Here is a 16396-nt window from a genome sequence, read left to right on the forward strand (position 1 = left end):
TCCTGGGTTCTGTATTGCTGACCTCTGAAAGAAGATTGTCCTTTTTATATATGCTCTCAAAAATGATTCTAAAAGTTGTGTTCTTAAGGGTCTATTGGCCTTCCAATGTTTCTTTGGGTTTGCTAATTATTGCTTTCTATATATCCCCCATTTTCATTTCTGGTGGCCCCTACTAAAGCTGAAAGTAAGAAAATTTTCAAATCAAAGACCTGGACTCTTCAGACTGAAGGAGCTTTTCTAGGCTTATAACAGGCTTTCTCCTGTTTCAATTGTCCATCAGCCTGATCCCTCTAAGCCTTTCCTTTTGATAGTAAACACTAGTAGATATACTGTTTGTGTTTGTCTGATCTTTCCTAAAGAAATGTAAATTTAAAAAATTAAACTTATGGATTCCTCTCCAAAGTCTTTTCCTCCAAGGAGAATTGTAGCATTTTTGTCCTTACTGTTATGCACACGCCCGGACTGACTGGCGTGTGCGGGAGAAGTGGTTCCACTGGACCATGAACCGGAGAGTGCCTGGAGGGGCGTGACTAAGTATCTGGCCGATCCGACCAAGATGGCATGACGGCATACGACGCCAGTGCACCAGGGAGAAACCGGGCAGAGGGACCAGGTGCTACTCCAGGTCAAACTCCGGACACGGGGGTTGACCCACACAGGGATTACTGGAACAGGCAGGTTAGGCTGGCACAGACTGTTGGATATAAGCGAACACGGCAGGTATGCAGACGCGTGGATACAGGCGAATATGCAGGCAGGGAGGTACTGGCCGAAAGGACGGGCTGGAGCACAGAGAGGACAAGACCCAGTACAGACTGGGTCACAGAAACAGAACCGCAGATGCGGTAGCCAAACACAGCAGAGAGGGAACGCCCGAAGCGGTGGGCAAGAGCAGAGCAGGACGGGACTGCCGGAGCAGCGAGCACAAGCAGAGCAGGACAGGACTGCCGGAGCAGCGAGCAGATGCAGAGCAGGACGGGGCTGCCGGAGCAGCGAGCAGAAGCAGAGCAGGACAGGACTGCCGGAGCAGCGAGCAGATGCAGAGCAGAAACCGCAGGAGCGGCAAGCAAGGCAAGAGCAGAGTGGAAACCGCAAGAGCGGTAAACAAGGCAGGAGAAGAGCGGAAACCGCAGAGCGGCTAAGAAGGCCGCAGCAGAGCGGAAACCGCAGAGCGGCAAACAAGGCAGGAGCAGAGCGGAAACCGCAGAGCGGTAAACAAGGCAGGAGCAGAGCGGAAACCGCAGAGCGGCTAAGAAGGCCACAGCAGAGCGGAAACCGCAGAGCGGCAAACAAGGCAGGAGCAGAGCGGAAACCGCAGAGCGGTAAACAAGGCAGGAGCAGAGCGGAAACCGCAGAGCGGTAAACAAGGCAGGAGCAGAGCGGAAACCGCAGAGCGGCTAAGAAGGCAGGAGCAGAGCGGAAACCGCAGAGCGGCAAACAAGGCAGGAGCAGAGCAGAAACCGCAAGAGCGGCAAACATGGCAGGAGCAGAGCAGAAACCGCAGAGCGGTAAACAAGGCAGGAGCAGAGCGGACACCGCAGAGCGGTAGGCGAGGCAGAAGCAGAGCGGAAACCGCAGAGCGGCTAGAACCGCCGAGCGGCGAACGAGACAAGGCAAGGGGATAGGACTCTGTTCACAAAGAACAGACGGAGAAGGAAAGGCAGAACCAGAAGCACACAAAGTACTTACAAAGAAGTAGCGAGCGTACACTAAATTCACAACAGAGGTACAGAGACGACGAGAAAGAATTTAGTAGCAAGTTCAGACTCTGCAGAAAGACGCAGAAAACAGACATAGAGGGAAAAGGGAGAAAAGGCTAAAGTAGAAACGAGGCACAGACAACTGGGAACAGAGGAACGGGAACAAATACAGCAAGGCTGGAACACAAACAGGACACTGTTCAGACAGGAACAGATACCACAAGGCACAGACAGGCAGATCTAGGAATACGGCCCCTAGAAGGCGAAAGAACAGGCTGAAAGCGTGTTCACAAGAACAGACCACAGTTCAGACACAGAACTGGAAAACAGGCAGGAAAACAGGATAGGACCTGGCACGTCAGAGACAAAAAGCCAACTGACAGGACACAATGCTCAGGCGCCATCTTGAGGAAGAAGGTGGAATAAATACCCAAAGATGGACAGCAATAGGCTGAAGATGCAACAGGGGCGTGTCCGCAGCAGCTACAAGAAACAGGAAGTTCAGCGGGTGTCGCCCTATGCAGCCAAAGTAGAGCAGAGCACAAGGAAAGAAGCCAGACCAGGAAGCTGGGCGGGAGATGAAGTTTGCGATCTTGCATGATGAGAGATGGAACACCATGCAAGAACGCCGCCAGGTATGCTACACTTACTAACATTTGACATAATGAATCTTTGACATTTACTAATTAAATTTGTCTTTTAGTATAATCCACATCAAAGAACTATGTGTAACACACCCTAAAAATTTCAAGACATAATTGTACCAGGTAATGACTAAGTAGAACCTGTGACTTCTCGGCATTTAGTGGCACTCACCTGTGGGGTTATCGGTAGAGATCTCCTTTCTGCACCTCTCATCACCCCTCACATATGTCTTTGTAGTATTAATATGGGTCAGATCTTTACCCTGAAAGAAAGATTGTAAAAGTCACAGACAGATGGAGAGTTCATAAAAATTGAAAAGATCATAAATATCATGACAGTCATAGTTATCACATATCTGCAAGTCTCCAGTATAAATCTAACCTGTCGACTCCTAAGTCTAACCAGCAGCCTTCATAACCAGAATATTGTGAAAAGATACAGACAACATCTAATGTATAATAGATGTTATGATGCACTTTGGGGTCACAGGTCGTATTCCATACATTGAAGCTCCAGTTGTCTCTAAGAAATTGTCCTTCTGGTGAATAATACTGGTGGATAAAAAAACACTGAGCACAAGACCTTCACAGCCGTCTACATATCATAGGGGAGATCTCATGACACTTTGTCTCCATCTACCTGATGATCCTGAGGAACATTGGGATCTTCTTGTTTACAGTCCTGTGGAAGAAGAGGACGGGGACATCTCTCTGGTGTTGTCCTCTTACTGGATAGATCTGGAGGAACCACATACAGGCACTGAATTCATTCTTTACATACAGATAATCATAGGCCGTGTGTATTTAGTCCTGTCTATTACCTGGTGATGCAAGGGGCTGGGGAACCTCCATCATGATGTCCTTGTAAAGATCTTTGTGTCCTTCTAAATACTCCCACTCCTCCATGGAGAAATAGACGGTGACATCCTGACATCTTACAGGAACCTGACACATACAATGATACCGTCATCCCCCGATCCCTTCATAGCGTTACTGTATAATGTCCCAGCATTCCCAGCAGTGTCACCTCTCCAGTCAGCAGCTCAATCATCTTGTAGGTGAGTTCTAGGATCTTCTGGTCATTGATGTCCTCATGTATCAGGGGATGAGGTGGAGGCCCTGTGATTGGGCTCAGGGGTCTTCCCCATCCCTCAGACACAGGGTCCTGACAGTGCTCACTAGAGGTCTTCTTCACTACTGTGTAATCCTGGTTATGGAGAGACACATTAATAAATCTCACTACAGACATTTCCAGAGTCCTCACCTCTCCAGTTCTGTCCATCTGTTATTCCCATAGATAAGAATGATGTAATGTGACGTCATCAGAATCTCTCACCTCTCCAGTAAGCTGGAAGAGGATCTCTAGGGTGAGGTGTAATATCCTCTCCGCCATCTTGTCCCTGTCCCTATCCATCCTTGATGGGTCAATCAGGAAAATTCTCTTAGATAGAAGATCCCCACTGAGAGGATCCGATATTGTAGGGACCTGAATGGGGAGAAGATGACAATGTAATGTCATAAAGATCCCATGTAAGAAATTTCCTAAGGGGTTAGTGTCCCCTGCGCCCAATAAAGGGGAATCTCCACATACCTTCACCTGCAGAGCCGCACACTAGATATATGGCTGTTTTGTGCTTAGAGGACTTGTGATGATGTAGAGTCCTGCATACACCGAGGCATCTGATCATGTGACCACTGACTCCTCCCCCCATGTGACTGATTACTTGACTGTGACATCATCTCAGGTCCTGTACAGTGTCACTCTGGGGTGCCAGGGGTCCACCAGTAACCAACCCCCGGGCTCCACTTTTCAACTTCATGCAATGTGACGTTATCCTCAATCACAAATTTATATGACAATGAACTGGGTAGATTGTTAAATGAATAAGATGCTGCCTGGTCTGTACATAGTGATTCAAGTATATTGTGTCAAATACTGCTCATATAAGAGGGTGGTGGCCACTCCTGCACAGCGGCCTACCAGATGATTATCCTGTTCTCCTGTGGGCCAGTCCAAGCCTAAGCACAGAACAGATCTGCAGCACTCAGCGTGGGAACGAGGCGAGGGGAGGATTTTATTACTCCATGTACAGTACTCTTTGTTTGAACGTAGAAAGACAAGAAAACAGGACACTTATTGCAGTCATAGTACGATACTCCTTTCATGACCATCCCACAGTATTGTGCCCCCCACATACAGTATGCTGCTGTTAAACATTTATGTTATGTATTTATTCCAGAATATTTTTACCCCATCTGATATAACAGGAGAACCGCACGATAATTCTTATAAAAAAATATAGCGGTTAATTGAATTGTTTTCATTAAGTAATTATTGTAGAAAAATCCTAAAAATGTAAAAATAAGTTACAGGAAAATAGTCCATTTGTTCACGGTCAGTCCATGTGATTGAAGAGAATAACTCACCCATCTTTCTTTTTATCCTGAATGCAAAGCTTGTGTCATCTGTGTGTGTCCGAGAGTGAATGTCCAGAAGAGTCGCCCCCAACAGAAGTCGCATGTAATTTATATATTACACCCAACACCAGTGTTGTCCATCTATGGTAGCTGAGTCATATAGTATGAAGCTACTACAACCTCCATCCAAAAGCATGTTTCCCATGTGAGGTGTTTTACAAGTGGTGAAGGTTGAGCTGATGGTCTCGTCTGCTAACGTGCTCTTCCACCAGTAGTCATTATATGCATTATATGGACAGAATTAGTGGTCAGTATGTGAGGAAAGCTGTAAATGCAAGAGAAAGCGGCTGATGCTACTTTCATTTTTTCAACAAAATGTACAAAATCTTTTTTTTTTTTTACAGACCTATTAAAGAGGTTGTCCTCTACTAGGACAACCCCTTCTCATTCCCCATATTTGGCCCCACTAAAATAAAAACTATTTTACACTCACCGCCCATTCCGGCGCCGTTTCGCCGTTTGGCACTCGCTCACCAGGGGCTCTCGTGCGGTTGTTATGACACAAGAAACCTGCGTCCAATCACCGCTGGCGTCGCTGTCTCCTCCTTCGGATATATTAGCAGTTAAGGGGAAGTGAGAGAGCAGCCACAGCTCCCGCATCCTCTTGATTACGTATACATCTGAAGGAGGAGACAGTGACGCCAGCGGTGATTGGACGCCGAGCTCACGTATCATAATAACTGCACGTGAACCCCGGGAGAGCGAGTGCCGACAACACTGGAATGGTCGCCAGCACGAGATGTGAGTATAAGCTTTTTTATTTTATTCGGGTCAAATATGGGGAATGTGACAGGTCTTAGTAGTGTACAACACCTTTAAGCTTTGAAGTGACTTTGAGGGTCCCATGTGTCTGAAAACCCTCCAAAATGATACAATTCTAAAAACTACACCCTTCAAAGTATTCAATACTGCATTGAGGAAGTTTTTTTAACCCTTCAGGTGCTGTTTGCATGGGTTTCCTTCAGGTTCCACCCATACTTCAAAGACATACTGATAGGGAACTTAGTAGTGGACAGTGTTTATAATGTCTGTAAAGCTGTGCGGAATATGAAATGCATAATAAATAAATCAATTCATACGAATGAATGCAAATTGAAGTAAAAAAAATGAAAAATTGCATTCTTTCAACTAAAATGTTGTTTTAGCCTAAAATTTATCATTCTCACAACCTCTAATGACAGAAAATGCACTGAAAATTTTTGTTAGCAATTTCTACTGAATGCACCTATAACCTTAATGTGGTCGGAATCTACTGTTTTGGGCACATAACACAGAAGGAAAAGAGGACTATTCTGGCTGCAATAGATTCATGACACCATGTCACATTTGCAGAGTCTCCAAAGTGCTTGAAACAGCAGAAACTCCTCCACAAGGAATGCCATTTTAGAAACTACACCTCTCAAGGAATTCATCTAGCGGTGTAGTGACCTTTTTGGACCCACAGGTGTTTCAGGAAAGTTTGTAACAATAAATTGTGAAAATAAAAAATTACTTTGTTTCCAAGAAAATGTTCATCTAGCCCAAATTTTTCCTTTTCCCAAAGATAAAAGAGGAAAATGGACCACACAATTTGTAAATCAAATTCTCATGCTTCACATGTGGTTGGTAACTACTGTTGTGGTACACGACATGGAACAAAAGGGAAGATGTGCTATTTGACTTGACTATTGGAGGCCATGCCACATTTTCAATGCCCCTAAGGTGCCAAAACAACAGAACCTCCCACAAATGACACCATTTTTCAAACTACAACACTCGGTGAAGGTATCTAGGTGTATAGTGACACCTAGATACCTGGTCTTCTCAAAAGTTTATAACATTGGGATGCACAAATTAAAACTTAATTTTTTCTACTAAAATTATGGTTTAGCCCCAAATTTGTTATCTTCACAAGGGATAGTAGAAGAAAATGGACCCCACAATATGTGAAAGAAATTCTCCCAAATGTAACAATATGTGGTCAGAAACTGAACCTCAGCGGGGTTCGGAAAGGGAAGCAGATTTGACTTTTAAAGTGCAGATGTCTTTAATAGTTTGAGGGTGCCACTTGCAGAGCCCCCAAATTGTCAAAGAAGCACCCCCAAAGTAACCACACTTTGATAATTAAACTCCTCAAGAATTTCATTGAGGGGTGTAGTGAGCATTTCGAACCCACAGTTGCATTCTAAAATTTAAAAATTCTGGGCTGTGGAACAGAAAAATGAAGTTTTTTTCCACTAAAATGCTGTTTTATCCCCAAATATTTAATTTTCACAAGGAATAAGAGGAAAATAATGTACAGCAAAATTTCTTAAAGCAATTTCTAAATGTGGCAATACTCAATATGTGACTGGAAACTGCATGTACACATGGCAGAACTTGAAATGATAGAATCGCTATTTGGCTATTTGGCTTTTGAGGCACAAATTTGGCAGTAAAAGTTTGTGCGCTCTACATGCAAAGCGCCTGAGGTGCAAGAACAGCAGAAAACCCCAAATTTTTGAAATTATACATCTCAGGGAATTTATCTAGGGGTATAATGAGCATTTTTATCCCACAAGTGTTCCACCAATTTCTTTAACATTGGACTGTGAAAATGAAAAATTACATTTGTTACAAAAATAAGTAGAATTAGATCAAAATGTTTTATTGTTATCATGATTGGTAAGAAAAAAGTACCCTGTAAAAATCTGTAAAGTAATACCCTATATGTATGTCATACACTTCTGTTTGGGCAGACAGCCGGCGCTTAGAACACGATTCCGTTTTTGGGGCACAGAATTTCCTGGGCGCCATTTGCATAGCCCCTAAAACTGCCAAAAGAGTAGAAATCCCCATTTCGCAAACTAAACTCAGGAAAATCATCTATGGGTGTAGTGAATATTTTGACCCAACTGGTGTTTTGCAGAAATTAGTGCACAGTGGATGTTGCTTAGTGAAAATTGCAAATTTGCCATTTTAGTGCCCGATAAATAGTGTCCAGCTTGTGCTTGTGGAGACACACACCCCATAATTAGGTGAGCTGTCCAGGACCTAGCAATCGATGGCTCATCACAATATTAGATGGGAGGGGGTCGGACACTTCCACCATGAGCTGAAAACTGCTACAGCAGCAGTCGGTACAAGCAGGGGTGGATTAAGAGTAGCAAGGGCCCTGGGCAGTTTAGAAGGCGCGGCCCCCCCCCACCACACACACACCTGATGTATCACGTCACATGATCCCCTGTGATAGATCATGTGATAGTTCACGTGAAATTAATTTGGCACAATATTAATATATTAATTATAATAATAATTTTTTTTAGGCTGTGTGCCCACTATGCGTTTTTTAAGCGTTTCCGCAGCGGCAATTCCGCTGCAAAAACGCTTAAAAAACGCTTGGTAGAAGGTCTGCCATGTTCCCCAATGATAATCCGCATGTGCTGTGCACATGCTGCGGAAATTTCCGCTGTGGATTATCATTGCGGAAAAAACGCAGCACCACCAATTATTTTGCGGAAGCGCGGCGTTTTCGCCGCCATTGACTTGCATTGGAACACATGGACTCTACATCACTGCATCTGTACATGCGGATTACATACGTTTCAATGTGCGGATGGTACCCGGGTCTGGAGAACAGGAGACTCTCCTCCGGACCCGGATACCATAGAACCTGTAAAAAAATAGAATAAAATAAAAAATAAATATTATACTTACCTTCTGATGGGCCCCGGTGTCTTTATCCGATGCGTCCTGGCTTGCCGGCAGCTCGCGGTAGACTAAAGGACCTGTGGTGACGTCATTTAGTCATGTGACGGGTCACGCGACCGCTGACGTCGGCAGGCCATCAGAAGGTAAGTATATATATATTTTTTATCATTCTTTTACGGTCACACTATATAAATCCATGCCGGTTGCATGGATTTATATAGTGTGAGCAAGTTGTCAAGCACTTTCCAAGTGATGCTAAAATCGCTTGGAAAGCGCTTGACAACCCGCATGCGGAAAGGCATGTGAAGAACACTTCACATCCGCTTGTCCCTGGCAGGAAAAACGCATGTACAATCCGCATGCATTTTTTCTGCCAGGGAGATGCAGAAACGCTCAGGAAAAAATCCAGAGCATTTCTGCATCGTGGGCACATAGCCTTACATTAATTGTATGGCTTAATATTGAGCACACATAGCCATCTATACACAGCAGGAGGCCGCATGTAGCCATCTATACACAGCAGGAGGCCGCACGGCGCCATCTATACACAGCGGGAGGCCGCACGTAGCCATCTATACACAGCGGGACGCCGCACGTAGCCTTCAATACACAGCGGGCGACCGCACGTAGCCATCTATACACAGCAGGAGGCCGCACGGTGCCATCTATACACAGCAAGAGGCCACAGGTAGCCATCTATACACAGCAGGAGGCCGCACGGTGCTATCTATATACAGCGGGAGGCCGCACGTAGCCATCTATACACAGTGGGAGGCCGCACGTAGCCATCTATACACAGTGGGAGGCCGCACGTAGCCATCTATACACAGCAGGAGTCCGCACGTAGTCATCTATACACAGCAGGAGGCCGCACGTAGCCATCTCTACACAGCGGGAGGCCGCACGTAGCCATCTATACACAGCAGGAGGCCGCACGGCGCTATCTATACACAGCGGGAGGCCGCACGTAGCCATCTATACACAGCGGGAGGCCACACGTAGCCTTCTATACACAGTGGGAGACCGCACGTAGCCACCTATACACAGCTGGAGGCCACACGGTGCTACCTATATACAGCGGGAGGCTGCACGTAGCCATCTATACACAGCGGGAGGCCGCACGTAGCCATCTATACACAGCGGGAGGCCGCACGTAGCCATCTATACACAGCAGGAGGCCACACGTAGTCATCTATACACAGCAGGAGGCCGCACGTAGCCATCTCTACACAGCGGGAGGCCGCACGTAGCCATCTATACACAGCGGGAGGCCACACGTAACCTTCTATACACAGCGGGAGACCACACGTAGCCACCTATACACAGCAGGAGGCCGCACGGTGCCATCTATACACAGCAGGAGGCTGCAGGTAGCCATCTATACACAGCAGGAGGCCGCACGGCGCTATCTATAAACAGCGGGAAGCTGCACATAGCCATCTATACAAAGCGGGAGGCCGCACGTAGCCATCTATACACAGCGGGAGGCCGCACGTAGCCATCTATGCACAGCAGGAGGCCGCACGTAGCCATCTATACACAGCAGGACGCCGCACGTAGCCATCTATACACAGCAGGAGGCCGCACGTAGCCATCTATACACAGCAGGAGGCCGCACAGTGCCATCTATACACAGCAGGAGGCTGCACGTAGCCATCTATACACAGCAGGAGGCAGCACGTAGCCATCTATACACAGCAGGAGGCCGCACGGTGCCATCTATACACAGCAGGAGGCTGCACGTAGCCATCTACACACAGGCTCCAGTCCTCCAGCTCCTCTCCGGTGCAGCAGTGCAGCGCGCACTGCGTGACGTCACACTAGCAGACAAGGCCGCGCACCGGACCGTGTCTCCTAGCAGTGACGCGGCCGGGACAGCACACAGGGAAGTTAACAGGTGCAGTGCTGGCCTGGCCGAAGAAGTAGCGGCCGTGCGCTGCTGCTGGGGGAGCGGTCCGGGGGCCCCCACGCCTCTGACTGCCGCTATGTGCCGCGGTGCCGCACATATTATAATGAGGGCAATCTGGGCTACCGCCCTCATTATAATCCGCCTATGGGTACAAGTGATGTACAGGTTGAATACAGGAATTCAGTACATTGCCTGTCATCTATTCTTCTTCATATTGGGCATATTTGTTATTCGGACAGGTTCTGAGGAACTACTGCCTGAATTCCATAGTGCATTAAATCACATATATCCAGAACTGCAATTCACTATAACATATTCCAGTATTGAGCTGAAGTTTCAGGATATGATTATTTATATTCAAGACATGCAGTTCCATACGTTCATCTTCTCCAAGCCAACTGACTATAAGTCTGTAGGACTTTAGGAGTAATCATCCCAGACCCATGTTAAATTCATTATCATTGAGTCAATTGCGAAGGGTAAGACGGATTACCACTGAAGATCACAAATTCATCCATAATGTTGATGCCATGTATAACTGATTTTTGAAACTTAATTGCCCTAAAGTAATTTTAGAGCAGCTTAAAACTAGAATTAGGGATATGACAATACATGATGCTTTGTATAACACCAAATGTGTACATGAAAAGAATAGAATTCCATTTGTTACCACATTTTATGCAATAAGTGGTCGAGTTGCCCAGGTATTACATTGAGAGGGCCTTTTTTTACAAAGGTGCCTGAACCCCAAAATAAATGAGTTAAAAAATACACCTATTATGGCATTTAGAAGGAATGGGAATGTTGGGGACATGTTGGTTAAGTGGGATATATGCTCCAAAAGGAGTGTGGATACTCAACAATGTTTGCTACCACAAAAGAGTGTCAATTTTCCATACCTAAAATGTTGCCATTGCAATAGTCTGATCTAGGGCAATACCTTTAGGAATCCCAGAACTGGCAAAGAATATAACATTAAACATAGATATACTATACATGTGAATCTAAATACGTGGTCTATGTTATTATTTGCCCATGCAGTTTGGCCTACGAGGGTGAGCCAACACAAGAGGCCAAACACAGAAGTACCATATGAACAAAAGATCATGGCATTGCTTGTGGTTAGACATTTTGTTGAGAATGCACATAGTATAAGTCAATTGAGATACAAAATCATAGATAATGTACCGGTTCTCAGAAGAGGAGGTGACCGAATCCGGTTACTTAAACAAAGGGAACTGAGGTGGATATATGAATTAGTGACCCTCATGCCACATAGAACGAATATTGAGTACAATATCAATTTTTTTTAACTAGGTGCTTGGCCTCTGTCCTTGGGGAGGTATACCAATACTGGTTTACATCTCGCCTTGTTTTTATATCAATTCTTTTTTAAATATTTCTTTCATCTATTATTGAGTAACTATTTGTTTTCGAACTTTTTTTCTAAAAACATGAATACTTGCACTTCAATATGCATCATATTGGATACTTCCATGGCTCTCTGCGATCGGGAAACCAAAATCCATAAAATTCCAACAATGTCACTGGAAATCCACAAAAACTCCCACTTTGGGATAATGGGTGGAAGAGGTTAACAATATTATGAAAATGGAAAACATGATTGCACATGATAACAATCACCTCAAAGCTTTTTATTGCCAATGGACATGTTGGATATTATTCAGTGAGGGGAATGACCTGCCAACTGGTTGTCAGACAATAACACTTAAAATAGAATTTTGTGGTAGATGTGTTCTCTTCTGAAGTGCTGGTCTTAATAAGTCGTTTTTTTTAATTCTTTTGTCCCCCCACCACCCTTTTCTTTCTCTTTCTGCCCTCCTTTCTTCTTTACATTCCTCTAGCACACACATACCGTATTTTTCGGAATATGAGATGCACCAAGCCATAAGATGCACCTAGGTTTTAGAGGAGGAAAATAGAAAAAAAGTTGAAGCAAAAAATGTGGAAATGTGGTCATGATGCACTGTTATGAGGGGGAAGGGGTCTGCTGCTGACACTGTTATAGGGGTAATGTCCCCCAATTCTGTACTAGTATCCCCCATCCTGGTATATATGTATGCCTCCATCCTGGCATACATGGCCCCCCATCCTGTTATACATGGCCCCCATCCCCATCCTGGTATACATGGCCACCATCACTATCCTGGTGTACATGGCCCCCATCCCCATCCTGGTATACATGGCTCCCCATCCTGTTATATTTGGCCCTCCACCCTGGTATACATGGCGTCCATCCTGTTATATATGGCCCCCCACCCTGGTATACATGCCTTCTCATCCCCATCCTTGTATGCATGGCACCTATCCCCATCCTGGTATATATGCCCCCCAACCTGGTATACATACCCCCCCATCCTCATCCTGGTATATATCCACACTCATGCAGCACGCGGAAAAAATAAAAGATTCTACTTATCTTCCCTCTACTCCTGCGACGTCCTGTTCTGATGCCAGCAGCTGACATTAGCATGTAAACAGCACATGACGTTACTGCCATGCGCCCTCACATGCTGAGGTCAGCTGCCAGAATATTCACTGCTACTAGCAGCAGGAAGATGGCCACTCTTCTGATCTTTGATTTTTGTTCCAGTATAAATAATGCAATCACCCGATGAATGAGCATCATTTTTATCGTTCTTTGGGAGAAACAATTGTTTAAAAAAAACTATAAGTAATGCATTCAACCTCCATGGCCTGTTTGCACGCTTACCACACAAGACTCCATTGCTGAACAAAAAATATGTTCAAAAAAGTTTAAAGTTAGTTCAACAACATTTAGACAAGCCTGTGAAATACTGGGAGAATATAGGCTGGTCAGAAGAGACCAAAATTGAACTGTTTGCATGCCATAATACCAGGGGTGGATTAAGAGTAGCTAGGTCCCTGGGCAGTTTGGAAGGTGTGGTCCTCCCCCAGGGACCCATTGCACCCATTGCATGTGTCACGTGACACATGATCTCCTTTGATAGAGCATGTGATACGTCATGTGAGTAACACACAGGTGCTCTGGTGCACATCTGTAGATGGAAAACGACAGACAAATTTTTCCCTTATGTACAGCACTATACATATCGCTATATAAAATAGAGCAGGGGTGGGAGATTAATTTTCCCCAAGGGGCCACATGAGAGCCCGTGACTGTTGTGGTTTCCTAGCAGCTATTTTACCATGAAGGCCTCCTGCACAAAGTCTCCTCTTAACAGTTGTTGAAGAGATGTGTCTGTTGCTAGAACTCTGTGTGGCATTGACCTGGTCTCTAATCTGAGCTGCTGTTAACCTGCGATTTCTGAGGCTGGTGACTCGGATAAACTTATCCTCAGAAGCAAAGGTGACACTTGGTCTTCCTTTCCTGGGGCAGTCCTCATGTGAGCTAGTTTCTTTGTAGTGCTTGATGGTTTTTGCAACTGCACTTGGGGACACTTTCAAAGTTTTCCCAATTTTTCGGACTGACTGACTTTCATTTCTTAAAGTAATGATGGCCACTCGTTTTTCTTTACTTAGCTGCTTTTTTCTTGCCATAATACAAATTCTAACAGTCTATTCAGTAGGACTATCAGCTGTGTATCCACCAGACTTCTGCACAACACAACTGATGGTCCCAACCCCATTTAGAAGGCAAGAAATCCCACTTATTAAACCTGACAGGGCACACCTGTGAAGTTAAAACCATTTCCAGTGACTACCTCTTGAAGCTCATCAAGAGAATGCCAAGAGTGTGCAAAGCAGTCATCAAAGCAAAAGGTGGCTACTTTGAAGAACCTAGAATATAAGACATATTTTCAGTTGTTTCACACTTTTTTGTTAAGTATATAATTCCACATGTGTTAATTCATAGTTTTGATGCCTTCAGTGTGAATGTACAATTTTCATAGTTTGACCAGAAAAAAACCCTAACAAAGTCCAAAAGAAGCGTATCCAACATTTCTATGGATATTGACTATCCTATATATATATATAGACCCCATATGGCCTGAACAGTTGTGTACTTAGCTTATTGGCATCTTCTTCTGACGCATTTCCGCCCTCTTTTGGTCATTCAGGGGTTCATCAAGGAATTCCTTCAATCAGGACAAGAAAAGGAGACCATAATCCTCCAACATACAGTATGAGCCCTCACATAGCCTCCTAGATACAGTATGAGCTCACGCATAGCTCCCTAGATACAGTATGAGCCCGCACATAGCTCCTTAGCTACAGTATGAGCTCACACATAGCTCCCTAGATAAAGTATGAGCCCGCACATAGCCTCTTATATACTGTATATGCCCCACATAGCCTCATATATATAGTATGAGCCTCCACATAGCTACCTACAGTATGAGCACTCACATAACTCCCTATATACAGTATGAGCCCCCATATAGTCTTCTATATACAGTATGAACCCCATATAGCCTACTATATACAGTATGAGCTTGCACATAGCTCCCTGTATGCAGAATGAGCCCGCACATAGCTCCCTACATACAGATTGAGCCCCCATATAGTCTACTATATACAGTATGAGCCCCCACATAGCTCCATATATGCAGAAAGAGCTCACACATAGCTCCCTATATATAGAATGATCCCACACATAGCTCCACATATACAGAATGAGTCCCCACATAGCCTCCAATATAAAGTATGTGACGCGCCCCCTGGGCTGTGTGTGCGCGTGTGTGGGATACCCGGAGCCGGGTATCTGGGGGTTGTAGTCTCCGTGGCGGCGACCCGGTCCCGTGGCTCAGGGTGGTCAAACCAGTGGCAGTCTTTATAGGGTTTTTGTGGTTTAATGTCCGACTACGCCACCCGTGGATTGCGGTCAGGGTGTACCGCCGCTGCGTGGCAGACTGCTGAGGCTGGTGTGGTGTGCGCAGCAAAGGATGGGATAACTCCCCACGGGAAGAGTATAGCCTCAGGGCAGGGAACGTGGATGATGGGAGTGATGGTGCGCGGGCGTCCCAGTACTCATAGTGCTGTATGCGGTGAGAAAGCAGGAACGACTCAGAGTCTTTGCAGTGCAGTTCAGGGTCTTTACTGATGATATTAAGGCAGACCCTCCCGGGAGTACTGGCTAGCATAAGTGGCCTGGTCAGTCTGTGAACAAACAGGAGTTCCCCTGGCCAGGTGGAGTTGTAGGCCTCCCCGTCTATCTGCACTCTTCCTGGCTACCTTGCTGTAAGCAAGTGGAAGTAGCCCACGTCCTTGAGTATACCGTGTGGTGCTCACCCGTATGGCTGGTGACTTGGGGTCTTCTGATAGCCTCCGCTCCTCGATGGTGGTGCTGGTCCCTTCCTTGTGACTGAGCCTCCGGGCTTCTATGGCCAGAGGACCTGGAATCCCCTGCCGGCTGGTTTCTGCTGCTGGACTTAGAGGTTCCCACAGCCTCGGACTCCGTTGTCCGGTCGTAGTCTCTTCAGCCAGAACGAGCAATATCTGCTTCCAGTCCCTGGCACTCAGCTCCTGCTCCTACAGAGCTCCTAGCTGTCTCTTGCCCTGTGTCTGGAACTTCACTCCAGGCTCTGACTAAACTAACCCTGCCCCAGACCCAGTTTATATAGGGCAGATTCCTCCCCTCCCAGGTCTGGGCAGGAGGTGTTGCATGCTTAAGGGCTCCTGACCAGGAAACCTCCCACTTGCTCTCAGACGTAATATTTCTATTACTGTGGTAACCAGACCCCTGGGGTGCCACATATGAGTCTGCACATAACCCCCTACAGTATGAGCCCCCATATAGCCTCCTATATATCACAAGTGAGAAAAAATCATACCAATTTTATTGATGAAAATGGGACCAATTTTTTTATATGCTTGTGTTACCCTAGCTTTCCAGTATTAGGGGTGCGGCCGGCACAGCTTCAGTCAATGCTCTGTGCATACTGAGCAGTGACTGAAATTGCATCGCTGCACTGATTGAAAGCTGGCTCTAATGCTGATTGCTAGGGTGTGGTTACAGCCATTAAGCCATGCTGGACACACATCTATGATGG

At 45.7% G+C, this 16396-nt stretch overlaps 1 protein-coding gene across 1 annotated transcript in view; it reads right to left on the reverse strand.

Moving 5' to 3' along the window:
* Positions 1-16396, reverse strand: part of LOC141271452 (uncharacterized) — a 55905-nt gene that overhangs the window by 8900 nt on the left and 30609 nt on the right. Inside the window, exons 8-12 of the mRNA XM_073681523.1 lie at positions 3681-3824; positions 3372-3551; positions 3166-3289; positions 2985-3082; positions 2517-2607 (exon numbers count right to left, since the gene is read on the reverse strand). Of these exons, the coding sequence (XP_073537624.1) occupies positions 2517-2607; positions 2985-3082; positions 3166-3289; positions 3372-3551; positions 3681-3824 (637 nt within the window). The remainder of the gene's footprint in view (positions 1-2516; positions 2608-2984; positions 3083-3165; positions 3290-3371; positions 3552-3680; positions 3825-16396) is intronic.

The sequence above is a fragment of the Phyllobates terribilis genome, unplaced genomic scaffold, assembly GCF_046119375.1.
Source record: "Phyllobates terribilis strain yellow unplaced genomic scaffold, ASM4611937v1 Scaffold_5__5_contigs__length_657084704, whole genome shotgun sequence".
Classification (NCBI taxonomy): Eukaryota; Metazoa; Chordata; class Amphibia; order Anura; family Dendrobatidae; genus Phyllobates; species Phyllobates terribilis.